This window comes from Giraffa tippelskirchi, chromosome 1 (assembly GCF_054371585.1).
Source record: "Giraffa tippelskirchi isolate mGirTip1 chromosome 1, T2T-mGirTip1v1.2.pri, whole genome shotgun sequence".
In the NCBI taxonomy this organism is placed as follows: domain Eukaryota; kingdom Metazoa; phylum Chordata; class Mammalia; order Artiodactyla; family Giraffidae; genus Giraffa; species Giraffa tippelskirchi.
The window spans coordinates 1501829-1520365 of record NC_137275.1 but is presented as its reverse complement, the minus strand read 5'-3'; the positions used below and the strand labels follow the sequence as shown (position 1 = coordinate 1520365).

General features: G+C 54.2%; 1 protein-coding gene across 8 annotated transcripts in view; it reads left to right on the top strand.

The window, feature by feature from the left end:
• Positions 1 to 18537, top strand: part of ZFYVE28 (zinc finger FYVE-type containing 28) — a 99098-nt gene that overhangs the window by 54547 nt on the left and 26014 nt on the right. For 6 of the 8 annotated variants that reach the window (XM_081579390.1, XM_081579384.1, XM_081579423.1 and 3 more), the window contains exons 5-8: positions 514 to 603; positions 3443 to 3532; positions 6744 to 6845; positions 14894 to 16042. In XM_081579390.1, coding sequence (XP_081435516.1) covers positions 514 to 603; positions 3443 to 3532; positions 6744 to 6845; positions 14894 to 16042 — 1431 coding nt within the window. Of the gene's footprint in view, positions 1 to 513; positions 604 to 3442; positions 3533 to 6743; positions 6846 to 14893; positions 16043 to 17671; positions 18443 to 18537 lie in introns of all 8 variants that reach the window. The other 2 variants (XR_014079343.1, XR_014079346.1) reach the window with 2 other exon arrangements.

Sequence of the window (18537 nt, the reverse complement as noted above, 5' to 3'; positions counted from 1 at the left end):
ACTGCCCGGCTTGTGACGTGTGGGCGGAGGAGGAAGTCACAAGGTTCCAGATGGTTCTCTAGGGAGCGGGGCCCACATATGAGCTTTCTACCTTTCTACCTCCCAGTCTGCTCCAGATTTGCCCAAGTGAGCTTTTATTACAGGAGAGGCTAGTTAGTCACTTAGGAGGAAGGAAAAACTTTCTCAGCTGGTGAGTGGGTGAGTCCTGCTCCGCAGGGGCCCAGGGTCCCTCGCCCGCCTGGGATGCACGTGGTCACTCCCTCGTCCCCGCGAGGCGGGGGCCTCTCGGAATGAGCAGGGGAGGCTCCAGGCCGGGCCGTGCGGCCCAAGGAGGGAGGAACTTCGGCTCAAAATAGGAGCGGTGATGCTGGGGCAGCCTGTGTGTGAACCCCTGAGATGCGGTGGGGGGCTGCAGTCAGAGGGACCCCATTTGGTCGCCCGTTAAGGCGTTCCAGGCTCGGGGATGCGGCCGGCACCCGGGGGTGGCCCTCACCCCCGTCCCCTTGCCCGCAGCTACGTGTCGGCCATGGTGCCTGTGAAGTCCCCCCGGGAGTACTACGTGCAGCAGGAGGTCATCGTGCTGTTCTGCGAGACCGTGGAGAGGTGAGCCCTGCGGCCCGGCCACGCCTCCTGCCCAGGAAGGGCGCCGCGCCAGCCAGCCCCGGCTGCCCCCCAGCCTCCTCCCTCAGCCCCGCAGGCCTGTTTCTCTGTGCCCGGAGGGTGGGTCCTGCAGGTGAAGCTCGCAGGCCCAGGGGGGCTCCAGGCTCAACCCCAGGAGCTAGGCTCCTCGCCGCCTCCCCCTTCTCCTCGCTGCCTCCCCCCGCTCCGAGCATTCCCACCTCCTCACTCCCTGTCCTCCGCTCCTCCACCCGCCAGGCCAGGCCAGGACGGAGCCCTCCTAGGCTGGCTTTCAGGGGTGATTCATTCGTAATCTTAGCATGCCTTGTTCAGGGCGGGGGGGTCAGATCTGAAGTCAGATTTTATGAATAGTCTAAGATTGAACCTGGAATAGTCCTCATATTTGACTAGTGATTCGCTGGCAGGTAAGTTTTGAACTTGCTTAATATCATATCTCTAGTCTTTCCCATTCTGTTGTTTTCCTCTATTTCTTTGCATTGATCGCTGAGGAAGGCTTTCTTATCTCTCCTTGCTATTCTTTGGAACTCTGCATTCAGATGGGAATATCTTTCCTTTTCTCCTTTGCTTTTTGCTTCCCTTCTCTTCCCAGCTATCTGTAAGGCCTCCTCAGACAGCCATGTTGCTTTTTTGCATTTCTTTTCCATGGGGATGGTCTTGATCCCTGTCTCCTGTACAATGTCACGAACCTCTGTCCATAGTTCATCAGGCACTCTGTCTATCAGGTCTAGTCCCTTAAATCTATTTGTCACTTCCACTGTATACTCATAAGGGATTTGATCTAGGTCATACCTGAATGGTCTAGTGGTTTTCCCTACTTTCTTCAATTTAAGTCTGAATTTGGCAATAAGCAGTTCATGATCTCAGCCACAGTCTGCTCCTGGTCTTGTTTTTGCTGACTGTATAGAGCTTCTCCATCTTTGGCTGCAAAGAATATAATCAATCTGATTTCAGTGGTGACCATCTGGTTATGTCCATGTGTAGAGTCTTCTCTTGTGTTGTTGGAAGAGGGTGTTTGCTATGACCAGTGCGTTCTCTTGGCAAAACTCTATTAGCCTTTGCCCTGATTCATTCTGTACTCCCAAGGCCAAATTTGCCTGTTACGCCAGGAATCCCTTGACTTCCTACTTTTGCATTCCAGTCCCCTATAATGAAAAGGACATCTTTTTTGGGTGTTAGTTCTAAAAGGTCTTGTAGATCTTCATAGAACCGTTGAAGTTCAGCTTCTTCAGCATTACTGGTCGGGGCATAGACTTGGATTACTGTGATATTGAATGGTTTGCCTTGGAAACGAACAGAGATCATTCTGTCATTTTGAGATTGCATCCAAGTACTGCATTTCCGACTCTTTTGTTGACCGTGATGGCTACTCCATTTCTTCTAAGGGATTCCTGCCCACAGTAGTAGATATAATGGTCATCTGAATTAAATTCACCCATTCCAGTCCATCTTAGTTCGCTGATTCCTAGAACGTCGACGTTCACTCTTGCCATCTCCTGTTTGACCACTTCCAATTTGCCTTGATTCATGGACCTAACATTCCAGGATCCTATGCAATATTGCTCTTTACAGCATCGGACTTTGCTTCTATCACCAGTCACATCCACAGCTGGGTATTGTTTTTGCTTTGGCTCCATCCCATCATTCTTTCTGGAATTATTTCTCCACTGATCTCCAGTAGCATATTGGGCACCTACTGACCTGGGGAGTTCATCTTTCAGTGTCCTATCTTTTTGCCTTGTCATACTGTTCATGGGGTTCTCAAGGCAAGAATACTGAAATGGTTTGCCATGCCCTTCTAGAATTGATGCTTTTGAACTGTGGTGTTGGAGAAGACTCTTGAGAGTCCCTTGGACTGCAAGGAGATCCACCCAGTCCATCCTAAAGGAGATCAGTCCTGGGTGTTCATTGGAAGGACTGATGTTGAAGCTGAAACTCCAATACTTTGGCCACCTCATGCGAAGAGTTGACTCATTGGAAAAGACCCTAATGCTGGGTAGGATTGGGGGCAGGAGGAGAAGGGGACGACAGAGGATGAGATGGTTGGATGGCATCACCGACTCGATGAACATGGGTTTGGGTAGACTCCGGGAGTTGGTGATGGACAGGGAGGCCTGGCGTGCTTCGATTCATGGGGTCGCAAAGAGTCGGACACGACTGAGCAACTGAACTGAACTGAATATCACATCATTGGAGAAGGGAATGGCAACCCCACTCCAGTATTCTTGCCTGGAGAATCCCATGGACAGAGGAGCCTGGCAGGCTCCGTGGGGCACCAGAGAGTCGGACACGACTGAGCGACTAAACAACAACAGTGTCACATCGTTAGTTTGTTAATTTTTTGAGACAGATTGTTCACTCTTAGGCGTTGATAGATATTTCAAATCAGCAAACAGTCAGATGGCAGGAAACCTTTGGTTTTGAACACGCTGGTGCGAGCGTGTGGGGACGCCGTCTCCATATCCCTGGAAGTGGGTGAATTCAGGAGAGCGGTTGCTGGCTTCTCAGGGACTGGTAATGGTTCCGGGCAGCATCCCTGCACCACGTTTGTTCTTGGGTGTTGGATGCAAGCTGTCCCCCAGCCCCCCTCGGCGGGCACCTCTCTCCTGCTCCCTGCTTCCGTCCAGCAGTGGGTCAGGAGGTGGGAAGGTGGGGGAGGCCGCGGGGGAGCCGCCCGTGCCGGGCCTCTCGGCGCGGGCTCGTCCAGCCGCTGTCCTCCGTGTGTCCACACGTGGGGCCTGCGCGGCCGCCGTCCCGGCTCCCGTCTGGCCGTGGTCACACCTGCTCCCTGTCTCCTCCCCGCCAGGGCCCTGGACTTCGGGTACCTGACCCAGGACATGATTGACGACTACGAGCCAGCCCTCATGTTCACCATCCCCAGGCTGGCCATCGTGTGGTGAGTGTCCCTCCCGGTGCCCGAGACGGCCGTTTTGCAGAAGCCCAGGGTGCCAGGCCCCTCTGGGTGGTGGTGAGCGGTGCTCATACCCCGAAGGTGGCCGTTCCCCCGCCCGGAGCAGTCACCAGGCGGGCCTACCCTTGTCCCAGCAGACAAGGAGCCAGGGGTCCCAGCTGCAACCCCTCACCCTGCTGCGGGAGGGACCCCCAGCCTCGATGAGGGGACAGGTGAGCGTGACAGCCTCGGGCACTCCCAGTGCGGGGAGGAGGACCCCACGCTCAAGCACAGGGGCCAGCGGGGGCTGTGGGAGCCAGCTTTCCAGGGACGAGCGGCGAGGCGCCCCGGTTCCTGGGGAGGACGTGATGAGCTTGTCCGGACCATTCGAGGGCTGGCTGGGAGGCGGGGCCGGTGGGCTGAAGAGCAGGGGGCCTGGTGATAGGGGTGGGAGCACAGCAGTGAGGGCTGGGGCGCTCTAGGTCAGGCCTGCGGGCTCTCGGCCTCGGAGATGGCAGGGCAGCACATGGATTTAGGCCTAAGGACTTGGAGGCGGGAAGCGCTTGGTCACGTGCTGGGCGTCTCAGAGACTCTCGGAGCCAAGGTCAGAGCCCAGGTGTTCTGGGTTTGGTCCACGGCTGCTCACCCGCACCTGGACACCCAGATGGAGACCCCCCTGCCCTCCCGCCAGGTGAGGGGCCAGGGGCACCTGGGGTGCCAGGAGCAGAGGCTGCTGGTAGGTGTGGCCATTGGTGGACTGGCCTGGGGAGTGTGGCATGGACACGCGGGCCAGGACCGGTCCAGGCACAGGCCTCGGGGAGAACCCGCGGGGGGAGGGGGTGAACAGTTCCCAGGGCCCGGCCCTGTGGGTGGTGGCCATGCCACAGGGGGGGCCAGCCTCTGGGACATAGGGGTGTCCATAGACTGGACCACAGGGGCCTAGACAGGTCATGTGCCACATGCAGGACTGGTGGGGAGTGAGCTGGGCAGACGCCAATACCTGGGACTCGAGCAAAGAGCCCCACGTGCCCTGGAGTGCAGGGAGGACCTAGGCGATGAAGACCTTGGAAGATGGGCAGGAGGGGGTGGCTGGTGCCCAGGGCTTCAGAGAAGCCTGAGCAGCCGCCTTGGGATGCATAGCGTCCGCCCCCGCCGCACCTGCGGCTTCCCTTGGGCTCGGGACGTGGCCCGCACCTCGCTTTTCCTGGCCTCCGTGGGCCCCTGAGCTGCCTTCCCTCTGCGAGGTCTCGACGGTGATCTTGGGGGAAGCCAGACCCTCTCGGGAAACTCTCATCAGCTTCCACCGTCTTAGAGGGAACCTGTTCTAAACCTCGAAGGAGGCCCTTAGGTAGCCTGCCTGTCTAAGATAAAAGCGAGGGTGTTAAACAGAAGCGCGTGCTCCTGGGTTGTACAACCATCACCACTGATTTCAGTGATCGTCATCTCTGAAATAGAGAAGGCAATGGCACCCCACTCCAGTACTCTTGCCTGGAAAATCCCATGGACGGAGGAGCCTGGGAGGCTGCAGTCCATGGGCTCGCGAAGAGTCGGACACGACTGAGCGACTTCACTTTCACTTTTCACTCTCATGCACTGGAGAAGGAAATGGCAACCCACTCCAGTATTCTTGCCTGGAGAATCCCAGGGACGGAGGAGCCTGGTGGGTGGCCGTCTATGGGGTCGCACAGAGTCGGACACAACTGATGCGACTTAGTAGCAGCAGCAGCATCTCTGAAAAGATATCACTGACCCCTCAGCCGCCACCTCCACCGCATCCTCCCAGCTCTCTGTAGGTTTTCCGACTCGGATGTTTCATTAAGTGGGATCGGGCTCACTTTTGTGTCCCCCCCCCTCGGCCTGTGTCACGGAGCAGTGTCCTCCCCCAACGTCGCTCACAAGTCCTTGGTGCCTGGCAGGTGGTAGCACAGCGAATTCCTGCAGAATTTCATTGTGTTGACGTAGCAGGACACAAAACACGCATTTATAAAGCTTTTTCACTGAAGTTTTATTTTTAATCATAAAAATTGGGTACAGAGATATGTATCCAGAATTAAAGTGTGAAAGTGTTCAATCAGTCCTGTCCAACTGTTTGCGATCCCATGCACTGTAGCCCGCAGACTCCTCTGTCCATGGGATTCTCCAGGCAAGAGGACTGGAGGGGGTTGCCATTCCCTTCTCCAGGGGATCTTCCCACCCCCAGGGATCAAACCTGGGCCTCATGCATTGTAGGCGGATTCTTTACCAACTAAGCCACCAGGGAAGTCCTATCCAGAATTTAAGGATTGGTTAAAAATGATACTCTTGGGACTTCCCTGGTGGCCCAGAGGTTAAGAATCCCCCTTTCAATGCAGGGGAATTAAGACCTTACATGCCACAGAGCAACTAACCCTGGATTCCCCAAACCCGCCTTTTTTTCTGCCTGTTTTCACTCTGCCTTTATGCTGTGACCAGCACATTTACCCACGAAGTCAAGGTTCTATCTTGGGAAATTGTTCCCCGAACACCATTAATTGAACCACCACCATCTGGAAAGTCTTGCCCTGTCTATGCAGTGTCCCCGAAGGACCCCCTCTCCACCTCCGAGGGGCCGACCCTGGGGTCAGGGCTCCCGGGCTGGTGGGAGGGCTGGCTGGGCCTCAGTCCCAATTCCTGTTTCTTGGAGTAGGTGGTTTCAGAGCAAGTTCTCACAGACCCTGTGTCTGTGTTATATTTAAATACAAATCCGGTGTTTCCCTGGTGGCTCGGCGGTAAAGAAGTTGCCTGCAAGGCAGGAGACTTGGGTTCGATCCCTGGGTCAGGAAGATCCCCTGGAGGGGGGCATGGCAACCCACTCCAGTATTCCTGCCTGGAGAATCCTATGGACAGAGGAACCCGGTGGGCTACAGTCCGTAGGGTCGCAAAGGGTCTGAACACGACTGAAGCGACTTAGCACACCAGTGTTTCTACTTTCAAGGAGGTAGATTTAGCAACAAATCTTGATGCTGATTTATCTGATGGCAGCAGAGAAGTGTGCAGACATGTTTTATGATTATTTTATCATCCCACAAACGAACACAGGCTGACCAGCTTTGAAAAGGCATGAAATCTGGGTAACCTTCACTACTTATTCCTAACTTATTTACAACTCAAGCGCAGAGGGGAGCGCGTGCAGGAGTGGTCTGGGCTGGCCCCGCGGCCACAGGGCTGAAGCCGGGCTGGCTTTGTGTCTTGGATGCAGCGGCCTCGTGGTCTATGCGGACGGACCCCTGAACCTGGACCGCAAGGTGGAGGACATGTCCGAGCTGTTCCGGCCCTTCCACACGCTGCTGCGGAAAATCAGGTGAGGGGGAGGGCAGTGGGTGCCCCTGAGCCCCTTGGGGCTGCGACTGGTCCAGGGCTGGCAGTGACCTCTCTGGACGAGTCTGGTCTTGGTTCGCCCTCCCGATAGCTCCAGGGTATGTGTTTCCTCGGGGCACAGCTGCAGAGGGTGGTTGCCTTTGCACTTCTCTGTGAAGCTGATTCTTTGCCTTCTATTCACTGAAAGCCCGGGTGTTGACCTCCGTTCCCCTCGGGGGTGCTGGCGCCTTCACTGTTGGCTCCACTGTTCCGAGCTCCCTCTCACCCCCACCCCTTTCTCCCCCACAGAACAGATTCTTGTTCTAGGCCAGTAGCCTTAAGACTCTCACACAAACGTCCTGTCCCAAGACAGCAGCCGCCCTGGCTGACGGCGTGGACGCCAGGCGCCCTTCTGGTTTCTCACAGGAACATCTCTGTGACGGAGCGACTATGAAACGGGCTGGTGCGGGGCGGACAGGGCCACACACGGCGTCCCCCAGGCCAGGCTGCCCCCCACGTGCTGGACTGGGGCCCGGGCCTGGGCCTTCTACTAGTTCTTTGACTGGTTTAGGCGTGTGTTGATTAGTTAGGGGATGTTGACTAGTTTAGGGGTATTGACTAGTTTAGGGGTGTTAATTAGTTTAGGAGATGTTGACTAGTTTAGGGGTGTTGACTAGTTTAGGGGTGTTGACTAGGGGGTATCGACTAGCTTGGGGTGTTGACTAGTTCAGGGTATAGACTGGTTTAAGGGTGTCAACTAGTTTAGGGTTGTTGACTAGGGTGTTGACTAGGGGATGTTGACTGGTTTAGGGGTGTTGACTTGTTTAAGGGTGTTGACTAGTTTGGGGGTGTTGACTAGGGTGTTGACTAGTTTAGAGGTGTTGACTGGTTTAGGGGGTGTTGACTGGTTTAGGGGTGTTGACTAGTTTAGGGTGTTGACTGGTTTAGGGGTGTTGAGTAGTTTGGGGTATTGACTGGTTTAGGGTGTTGGCTGGTTTAAGGTGTTGATTGATTTAAGGGTGTTGACTAGTTTGGGGAGTGTTGACTGATTTAGGGTGTTGACTGGTTTAGGGGTGTTGACTAGGGTGTTGACTGGTTTAGGGGGTGTTGACTGGTTTAGGGGGTGTTGACTGGTTTAGGGGTATTGACTGGTTTAGGGGTGTTGACTAGGGTGTTGACTAGTTTAGGGGTGTTGACTGGTTTAGGGGTGTTGACTGGTTTAGGGGTGTTGACAAGGGTGTTGACTAGTTTAGGGAGTGTTGACTGGTTTAGGGGTGTTGACTAGGGAGTGTTGACTGGTTTAGGGTGTTGACTGGTTTAAGGGTGTTGACTGGTTCAGGGGTGTTGACTAGGGTGTTGACTGGTTTAGGGGGTGTTGCCTGGTTTAAGGGTGTTGACTGGTTTAGGGGTGTTGACTAGTTTAGGGGGTTTTGACTGGTTTAAGGGTGTTGACTGGTTTAGGGATGTTGACTAGGGAGTATTGACTGGTTTAGGGGTTTTGACTAGGGTGTTGACTGGTTTAGGGGTGTTGACTGGTTTAGAGGTATTGACTGGTTTGGGGGTATTGACTAGTTTAGGGTGTTGACTGGTTTAAGGGTGTTGACTAGTTTAGAGGTGTTGACTGGTTTAGGGGGTGTTGACTGGTTTAGGGGTGTTGACTAGTTTAGGGGGTTTTGACTGGTTTAAGGGTGTTGACTGGTTTAGGGGTGTTGACTAGGGTGTTGACTGGTTTAGGGGTGTTGACTGGTTTAGGGAGTGTTTGGACCTAACAGAAGCAGAAGATATTAAGAAGAGGTTGCAAGAATACACAGAAGAACTGTTCAAAAAAGATCTTCATGACCCAGATAATCACAATGGTGTGATCACTCACCTAGAGCCAGACATCCTGGAATGTGAAGTCAAGTGGGTCTTAGAAAGCATCACTACGAACAAAGCTAGTGGAAGTGATGGAATTCCAGTTGAACTATTTCAAATCCTGAAAGATGATGCTGTGAAAGTGCTACACTCGATATGCCAGCAAATTTGGAAAACTCAGCAGTGGCCACAGGACTGGAAAAGGTCAGTTTTTGTTCCAATCCCAAAGAAAGGCAATATCAAAGAATGCTCAAACTACCGCACAATTGCACTCATCTCACATGCTAGTAAAGTAATGCTCAAAATTCTCCAAGCCAGGCTTCAGCAATACGTGAACCATGAACTTCCAGATGTTCAAGCTGGTTTTAGAAAAGGCAGAGGAACCAGAGATCAAATTGCCAATATCCACTGGATCATCGAAAAAGCAAGAGAGTTCCAGAAAAACATCTATTTCTGCTTTATTGACTATGCCAAAGCCTTTGACTGTGTGGATCACAATAAACTGTGGAAAATTCTGAAAGAGATGGGAATACCAGACCATCTGACCTGTCTCTTGAGAAACCTGTATGCAGGTCAGGAAGCAACAGTTAGAACTGGACATGGAACAACAGACTGGTTCCAAATTGGGAAAGGAGTACGTCAAGGCTGTATATTGTCACCCTGCTTATTTAACTTATATGCAGAGTACATCATGAGAAACACTGGGCTGGAAGAAACACAAGGTGGAATCAAGATTTCTGGGAGAAATATCAATAACCTCAGATATGCAGATGACACCACTCTCATGGCAGAAAGTGAAGAGGAACTAAAGAGCCTCTTGATGAAAGTGAAAGAGGAGAGTGGAAAAGTTGGCTTAAAGCTCAACATTCAGAAAACTAAGATCATGGCATCTGGTCCCATCACTTCATGGCAAATAGATGGGGAAACAGTGGAAACAGTGTCAGACTTTATTTTTTGGGGCTCCAAAATCACTACTGATGGTGATTGCACCCATGAAATTACAAGACGCTTACTCCTTGGAAGGAAGGTTATGGCCAACCTAGATAGCATATTTAAAAGCAGAGACATTACTTTGCTGACAAAAGTCTGTCAAGGCTATGGTATTTCCAGTGGTCATGTATGGATGTGAGAGTTGGACGGTGAAGAAAGCTGAGCACTGCAGAATTGATGCTTTTGAACTGTGGTGTTGGAGAAGATTCTTGAGAGTCCCTTGGACTGCAAGAAGATCCAATCAATCCATCCTCAGTTCAGTTCAGTCGCTCAGTCGTGTCCGACTCTTTGCAACCCAATGAATCAAAGCATGCCAGGCCTCCCTGTCCATCACCAACTCCCGGAGTTTACCCAAACCCATGTCCATCGAGTCAGTGATGCCATCCAACCATCTCATCCTCTGTTGTCCCCTTCTCCTCCTGCCCTCAATCCTTCCCAGCATCAGGGTCTTTTCCAATGAGTCAACTCTTTGCATGAGGTGGCCAAAGTATTGGAGTTTCAGCTTCAACATCAGTCCTTCCAATGAACACCCAGGATTGATCTCTTTTAGGATGGATTGATTGGATCTCCTTGCTTGCAGTCCAAGGGACTCTCAAGTCTTCTCCAACATCATAGTTCAAAAGCATCAATTCTGCGGCGCTCAGCTTTCTTCACCGTCCAACTCTCACATCCATACATGACCACTGGAAAAACCATAGCCTTGACTAGACGGACTTTTGTTGGCAAAGTAATGTCTCTGCTTTTAAATATGCTATCTAGAAGTTCAGAAGAGAGGCGGCTGTGACGGCTCCGCGCAGAAGCGTGGCCGACAGGAGCTAGACCGGGCCGGGGGCCGGGGACCGGGGGCGGCGGCTGACAGGGCCTAGGCCTGGCCGGGGGCCAGGGGCGGCGACGAGAGGAATTACCCAATCCATCCTAAAGGAGCTCAATCCTGGGTGTTCATTGGAAGGACTGATGTTGAAGCTGAAACTCCAATACTTTGGCCACCTCATGCGAAGAGTTGAGTCATTGGAAAAGACCCTGATGCTGGGTAGGATTGGGGGCAGGAGGAGAAAGGGACGACAGAGGATGAGATGGTTGGATGGCATCACCGACTCGATGGACTTGGGTTTGGGTAAACTCCGGGAGTTGGTGATGGACAGAGAGGCCTGGCGTGCTGCAGTTTATGGGGTCGGAAAGAGTTGGACATGACTGAGCGACTGAACTGAACTGAACTGACTGGTTTAGGGGCGTTGACTAGTTTAGGGGCGTTGACGAGGGTGTTGACTAGTTTAGGGAGTGTTGACTGGTTTAGGGGTGTTGACTGGTTTAGGGAGTGTTGACTGGTTTAGGGGTGTTTACTAGTGAGTGTTGACTGGTTTAGGGTGTTGACTGGTTTAGGGGTGTTGACTGGTTTAAGAGTGTTGACTGGTTTAGGGGTGTTGACTAGGGTATTGACTAGTTTAGGGTGTTGACTGGTTTAGGGGTGTTGACTGGTTTAGGGGTGTTGACTAGGGTGTTGACTGGTTTAGGGATGTTGACTGGTTTAGGGAGTGTTGACTGGTTTACGCAGTGTTGACTGGTTTAGGGCGTGTTGACTGGTTTAAGAGTGTTGACTAGTTTAGGGAGTGTTGACTGGTTTAGGGGTGTTGACTAGTTTAGGGGTGTTGACTGGTTTAGGGGTGTTGACTAGGGAGTCTTCTGCCTTTTTAACCCAAGAGAAGTGAAAGTAGCATGTTGTACATTTGCGTTCACTGCAGCTAAGACGTGAAAGCAACTGTTGACAGATGAATGGATAAGCACAATGCGGTCCAGCCTTACACTAGGATATTATTTAGTCTTAAGAAGGAAGGAAATTACAACACATGCTACAACATGGATGAACTGTGTGGTCATGCTTAATGAAATAAGCCAGTCACAAAGAGATAGTGTATGATTCCAGTGATATAAGTTCCCTCGAGTCATCTAGATCATAGAGACAGAAAGCATAAATGGTGGTTGTCAGGGGCTGGAGGGAGGGGATAATGTTTCACGGGGACAGAGTTTTAGTTTTAAGATGAAGGTACTAGGGGATGGATGCACAGCAATATGAATATATTTAATACTGCTGAAAGTGAAAGCCGCTCAGTTGTGTCCGACTCTTTGCGACCCCATGGTCTATACAGTCCATGAAATTCTCCAGGCCAGAATACTGGAGTGGGTATTCTTTCCCTTCTCCAGGGGATCTTCGCAACCCAGGGATGGAACCCAGGTCTCCTGCAATGCAGATAGATTCTTTACCAGTTGAGCCATGAGGGAAGCCCTGGTGAATACCACTGAACTGTCACAGATGATAAGTTTTATGTTACATGTATTTTATCACAATACAAAATTTAAGTATTATTTACAATAGTGTAAATATTAATTACTTAAGCATAAATCTGAAGATGTCTGAGACCTCCACTGAAAGTTACAAAATATCTTTGACCCCAAATTTTAAAGACCTAAGTAAATAGCTGTTCCATGTTCAGGGAGTGGGAAACTCAATATTAAGAGGCTATCAGTGATTCTCAAATTAATCTCTGAGTTCAATGCAACCTCAAACAAAATCCCAGGAGGCTTTTTCTTTTGTGGAAATCGACAAACTAATTCTAAAATTCACATAGAAAGGCAGAGGGCCTGGAATAGCCAAGAAAAAACAATTGCTGGAGAAAAAGGACAAAGAAGAATACCATTTCTCTGTTCTGCTCTGAGTTGCCTTTGGGTAGTTTCCACAGACGGTGCTGGTGTGACCAAGCTCGTGAACGTACGTGTGCATTTCTGCTGAGTGTCCTTCATAAAAAACGGGCAGAGCTGGAGACACTTTCTGTCATAAATTGTAGTCCTGCTGGCAGAGGTGGAGTGCACAGGCCTTCGACAGAGCAGAGGGTCTGGAGCGCCCAGCACGTGACTCACGACAAAGGGGACAGCAAAACAGTGGAGGATGGCTGGCTTTTCCCAGTGAACAGCTGAACCAGTGAATATCCACAGGAGGAAAAAGATCCCTGATACACTCAGACGTGCTCACTTGCTCAGTCGTGTCCGACTCTTTGTGACCCCATGAACCGTAGCCCGTCAGGCTCCTCTGTCCATGGAATTTTCCAGGCAAGAATACTGGAGTGAATTGCCATTTCCTTCTCCAGGGGATCTTCCCAACCCCGGGACTGAACCTGCATCTCTTGCGTTTCCTAAATTGGCAGGCGGATTCTTCACCACTTGCACCATCTGGGAAGTTAATACAGTCAGGAACATGTCAGTTCTAGGTTGATTGCAAGTACAAAGGTGAAAAGCAAAACGACGCTTTCGGAGGGAAAAACTGAGTACATCTTTGTGCTCTTCGAGTAGGCAGAGATTCCTTCAACAGGGCACAGAAATACCAACCACAGAGAGGAACGTGACACATTCAACTTGACTGAAATTAGAAACTTGAGTTTGTTCAGAGACACCATTGAGAGTGAGAAGGCTGAGAGCTGGAGACGGCACCCAGTGAGGAGCTCGGATCTGAAATTACAGAACGAACGCCTGTCGATCCGTAGGGAGAGTTACCCAGCAAAAATGGGCGGAAGTCCTGGCCAGGCACTTGAGAGAGGATCTCTAGGGGTCAGTCGGCACGTGAATGGGTGCACGGCCTCCCGAGTGAGCGGGCTAAAGTGATTTAGAACCACAGCGGGGAACCACAGCACACCCACCAGAGAGGAGGAAGCCGAGAAGACCGAGCGCCCCTGGGCTCTGGGCGGGGACCTGCTCCTCACCAGCGCTCAGCGCCCTCGCTTGCAGAAACGCACCCCCGCGCTCCCCAGGACAGGGGCTCAGAGATGTGGGTCTGGCAGCCAGGGCCCCTCGGGTGTAGAACGGCTTCAGAGGTGAACTGCTGGGCGTTTCCACCGGGAGAGACGGAAGGGTCTACAACGGCCACACGTCTCACCAGGGAGGGTTGCCAGGGCTGGCACAGCGAAACAGCAGAAAGTCCGATTAAACTTGAATTTCAGATACACGGTAATGCTTTGTTAGAGTAAATATGTCCCCAGTGGGGGCCACTTGGGACGTACTTACTCTAAAAAATATTCATACACTTTTTAAATGTTTGTTAGGACTTCCCTGGTGGTCCAGTGGCTAAGACTCCGGGGCTTCCAATGCAGGGGGCCTGGATTTGGCCCCTGGTCAGGGAACTAGATCCACAGGTCTCAACTAAAGATCCCACATGCTGCACCGAAGATCAAAGTTAGCCGCAACTAAGACCCAGCACAGCCAAACAAGCAAATACAGATAAACATTTTTTTTAAAAGCCACTCTTTCTTTTAAAGAAAAGGTATTTGTTGTTTATCCGAAGTTGCAATTCAACTGAGTGTCCGGCGTTTCTTCTGGCGCCTCCGCACACGTCCAGCACCGGCTGATGGAGCCCGCCTCGGGGCAGTGCGGACCGCGGAGTAGTCCGGAATGTGCAGTGGGCAGGCCGGGGAGCAGGGCAGGCCTCCATCTACCTGCAGAACAGGTGTGATCACTGCAGGGAATGCAGGGTGGTCACGGCAGGGACTGACAGCGGGCTGGGGGGCATGAGGGGGCTCCTGAGAGCACGGTGAGCGCTGTATTTCTTGATCTGAACGCTGCTTGCAGAGTGTGTTCAGCTTATGAAAACCCGCAGCTGAGCGGTTCTGAGACATAGGACCTGTAGGACCCACGCTGGGCTCATCCAGTTGGTGTCATTAAATCCACTCCACCTTCAGTTCAGTGCCGCTTCCTCCAGGGAGTCTCCAGGTTGTCCGGTGCCTCCTTCTAGGGGGGCACATTCCTCTGCTGCTGCCATCATGATTGTATTTCCTTTTTCGCTCATAAGTATTTGTTACCTGCTTCTTTCTTACAGAACCCACACGGGCAGGGACCATGCCAGTCTTCCTGTGTGTCACCCTGCGCCTGGCACATAGACAGTGCTCAGGAGTATTTGTTGAACCAAAGGATGAAAACCTTAAAGTTAAACCAACATATATCTTTTCACTTGCAGAAGGTTTTACTAATGCAGTTATCACTGAGAATCAGGGCTTTCTTGTTTTTCAGCAAGAAGCTTCAGAATCTCATTTTTAAGGAAGAGCGCGTTCTAGAATCAGCCAGCCACTCCGAAGGACTCTTGTCCGGACCGAGCCCCCTTGGCCTGGGGGCTGGTGGGGGGGTCACCTCGGGGACCCTCACTCTTCCTTTCTGCCTCGGCCCTTGTAGGGATTTGCTGCAGACCCTGACCGAGGAGGAGCTGCACACGCTGGAGCGGAACCTCTGCATTTCCCAGGACGTGGAGTTGCCCGTCCGGGCCGACGCCCCAGCGCCCCCGGCCCTGGCCCCGGCCGAGCCCAGGCGCGCGGATGCGGAGCTGGCCTGCTCGGTGCAGAACGACGACCAGGAGCTGGAGCAGCTCAGCCGCCTGGTGCACAGCGCGGGGGACGCCATGGCCTCCCTGCTGTCCCCTCCCAGCGCCGGCCCGTCCCCCGCCCACAGGCCAGGCCCCGCGGCCAGCCCCCACGGGCCTGCGTCCCCGGGCCGCGCGCAGCTACCCCCCGCCGGCGACGAGGAGGAGGGGAGGGTGTTCTTCATGGAGGACGTGGAGGGCGCGGCCGAGGCCCCGGGCGGCCGGTCCGGGTGGGCGGGCAGCACCGGCGGCGGCGTCGACCCCCAGGAGACGGGGGAGGGCCCAGAGGCGGGGGGCGGCACGCCGGCTTCGGCCAAGCGGGAGGACTCCAGCAACAACAACAGCATCGAGGGCGCCGCGCTGCGGGCGGCCGCCCCCACCTCCTGCAGCTGCCTGGACTCGCGGCCGCACCTGGACGGCTGGGAGGCCGGCGCGGAGCACGCAGAGACGGCCGAGCTGATCGCCCACCGGACCGGGGGCATGAAGCTGTCGGCCACGGTCATCTTCAACCCCAAGTCGCCCGCCTCCCTGGACTCCGCCCTCGGCGTCCCCGCGGCGGCCGAGGGCACGGCCGGCGGCCCCCACAGACTCAGCTCCACGGCCACCAACTGCCTCCTGAACTCCTGCGTCTGCTGCGCGGGCTGCGCGGGCGCCGGGGAGGACGCGGCCGCCCAGAGTCTGCGGGGCAAGTGCGGCTCGGGCGGCGTCATCCGCTCCGCCAAGGTGGGCGCCAAGGGCTCGGCCGCGGGGCCGCTGGAGGCCCTGCCCACGGGCGCCCCGGACCCTGCACCCTCCGAAGACGCCCCCGGCAGGCCGGAGCCCGAAGCCCCTGCTTCCGACAAGTGCCTGGCACACAGCTCAGGGCCCCAGGGGGATGCAGCGGACAGGCTGTGCGGAGGGGCTGACGGCTCCAGTCCGCAGGAGGAGGCCCCGGAGGAGCAGCCCCCGCCCCCGGCGGGCTCCAGGTAAGGGCCGCTCCGGCCGCCGGACTCGTCCTCTGCTCGGTTTAGCGGCGTCAGGCCCTCCTGCGTGCACGTCCCCACTGAGTCTTACCGAGAAGTGTCCCCAGAGGCCTAAATCTCGTTGCTTCTGGTCTTAGGGGCGCCTCCCGGCGAGCGGGCGCAGCACCGGGCCCTGGTCAGCCCCTCCGCACCTCTGCCCTCCGTGGGCACACTGCCCGGGGCCTGGCACCCCCTGGCTGGCGTGGCTGCTCCCCTGGCCACAGTTAGCTGCACAAATTAGCAGCCTGGGCGTGCGGCCCCTGGGGACCGCAGTGGGATCCCGAGACCCCCGACCCCTGGCAGATCCTTGACGGGATTCCCAGGGGTCCCCTTGTCTCCCCCTGCGGCTACTGAGCAGGCGAGGTGGGCAGGCTGGGCGGGAGGGGCCCTGGCACCCACACACCTCCCGTCCCCGCTGCACAGCCTGGGCTTCGACTGAGTGAAGTAGATCCAGCCAGCACGGCCCACACCCACCATATGGCCCCCAATCCTGGGCCTCAAGGAAGGAGGTGCTGGGGGCCCAGCCTGGGGTCCACACGTGGCCGTCGCTCTGTCCTCTCCCCGGAACCCAACCCTGAGGCTCCCATCCCGGCTTCACTGTGTCCGACGGGAGTTGGGGGGTAGGGAGGCCCCCACCCACGGCCGTGGGAGCCATGCAGGGAAGGAGGCTGGACACCAGGGGAGGGGTCTCTGGGTGCAGGGGCAGACGCCCTGTAGGTGCTCCTCCCTAGAGCTGCAGGTCCTCCCGGCAGCGGGCAGGGGGCTGGCGGGACCCCTGGGGGTCAGGGCCACTCTCCTGTCTTCCCGTGCAGAACTCTGCTGCTCCATGGCAGCCTTTCCTGAGTGGGCATCACCCCCCAGCCCCTGGCAACCAGGAATCTACTCTCTGGCTCCGTGAATTCGCCTGTTCTGGACGCTCCATAGGAGCAGAGTCACTCATTGTGTGACCTTTTGTGCCCGGCTTCTTTTGCTCAGCATCATGTTGTCAAGGTCCACCCTTGTGAAGGGTTGTCACAGGGTCAGCCCTTCCTTCCCGTGGGCGCCTCGTCCTCCAGGGTGACCATGAGGGGCTCGTCTGTCCAGGGCGTGTGCTGTGGCCACTGTCTGGGTGTCGAGGGTGCTGTCGCTGTGTGTGCGGTCGTGCGAGTCCATTCTCTGGGTGTCCTCCAGGAGTAGAGTTAGTGCCTCACACGGACCCTCTGCGTCCCAGGGTGCGGTCACTGGCATTTTCCATCCCCTGGTGTGCGAGGCTCCTGTTCTCCACACCCTCACGACACGTGTTGTCCAAGATGTTTTTATCAGCTCTTTTGACCTTTGGGCACATCTCTCTAGAAGATACAGCCGAGTGACTGCTTTCAAGTCACTTGAAATCATTCTGTCTGTAAAGTCATGCCCTAAATCTTACCCACAATAGGTTAACTTGTTCCTTTTGGCATGACATGTAGAGATATTCCCATTTGCATTTAACTTTGTAATTATGTGAAATGTTTGCATGGTTCCCAGACAAATCTGTAAACTAAGTTATACCCAGAGAAATCTGTTCCTCCTTATTCTCCCCCTGCTCTAAAGTTACGGTTTTCAAATTTTTTACAGCTTATAAAAAACAGAAGCAAGGATGTACACAGAGAGAGAGAGAGACATAGACACACACACACACACACACAGACATAGAGACACACAGAGACATAGACACCCACACACAGATAGATACACACAGAGGTAGATACACACACAGATAGATACACACAGACATAGATACACACACACACACAGACACGTAGACACACAGAGACATAGACACACACACACAGACACAGACATAGAGACACACACACAGATAGATACACACACAGACGTAGATACACACAGAGGTAGATACACAGAGATAGATACACACAGAGATAGATACACACAGAGATAGATACACACACAGATAGATACACACACACAGACATAGATACACACACACACACAGAGACACAGAGACAGACACACACACAGACACGTAGACACACAGAGACACAGACACACATGCACACACAGTGTTTTCCCCTCCCGTTCTTTGGCAGAGGACCTCGCCCTTCCCACCGTGCTTTCCTAACCCTCTGGGCTACAGGCCCATCCGTGGCAGTTTCTAGAGACGGCCCCGTGGGTCCCCACCGTGTGGCTGGATCGCCGTGCAGTCAGGCCCTGCCGTTTCTAGTCTCGCTTCTGCAGATGGCGCTGCAATGAACAGCTGTTTCTGATGAGGCCCTTGTTTAGGGCCAAGCCCGGCCCGTCACGTCCAGGGGAACAGATTATTGTCTGTTCCCCAGGACACTGTCCTCCCGCGGGGCCTCCGACTCAGTGGCCCAGAGCTGACTGGTGAGTGAATCGTTTTTTGCAAGGGTGATGTGAAACCATCACAGATTCCTTGACGAGCTACGTGGACCTTTCAGTCTCTGACACCCACCTTCTCT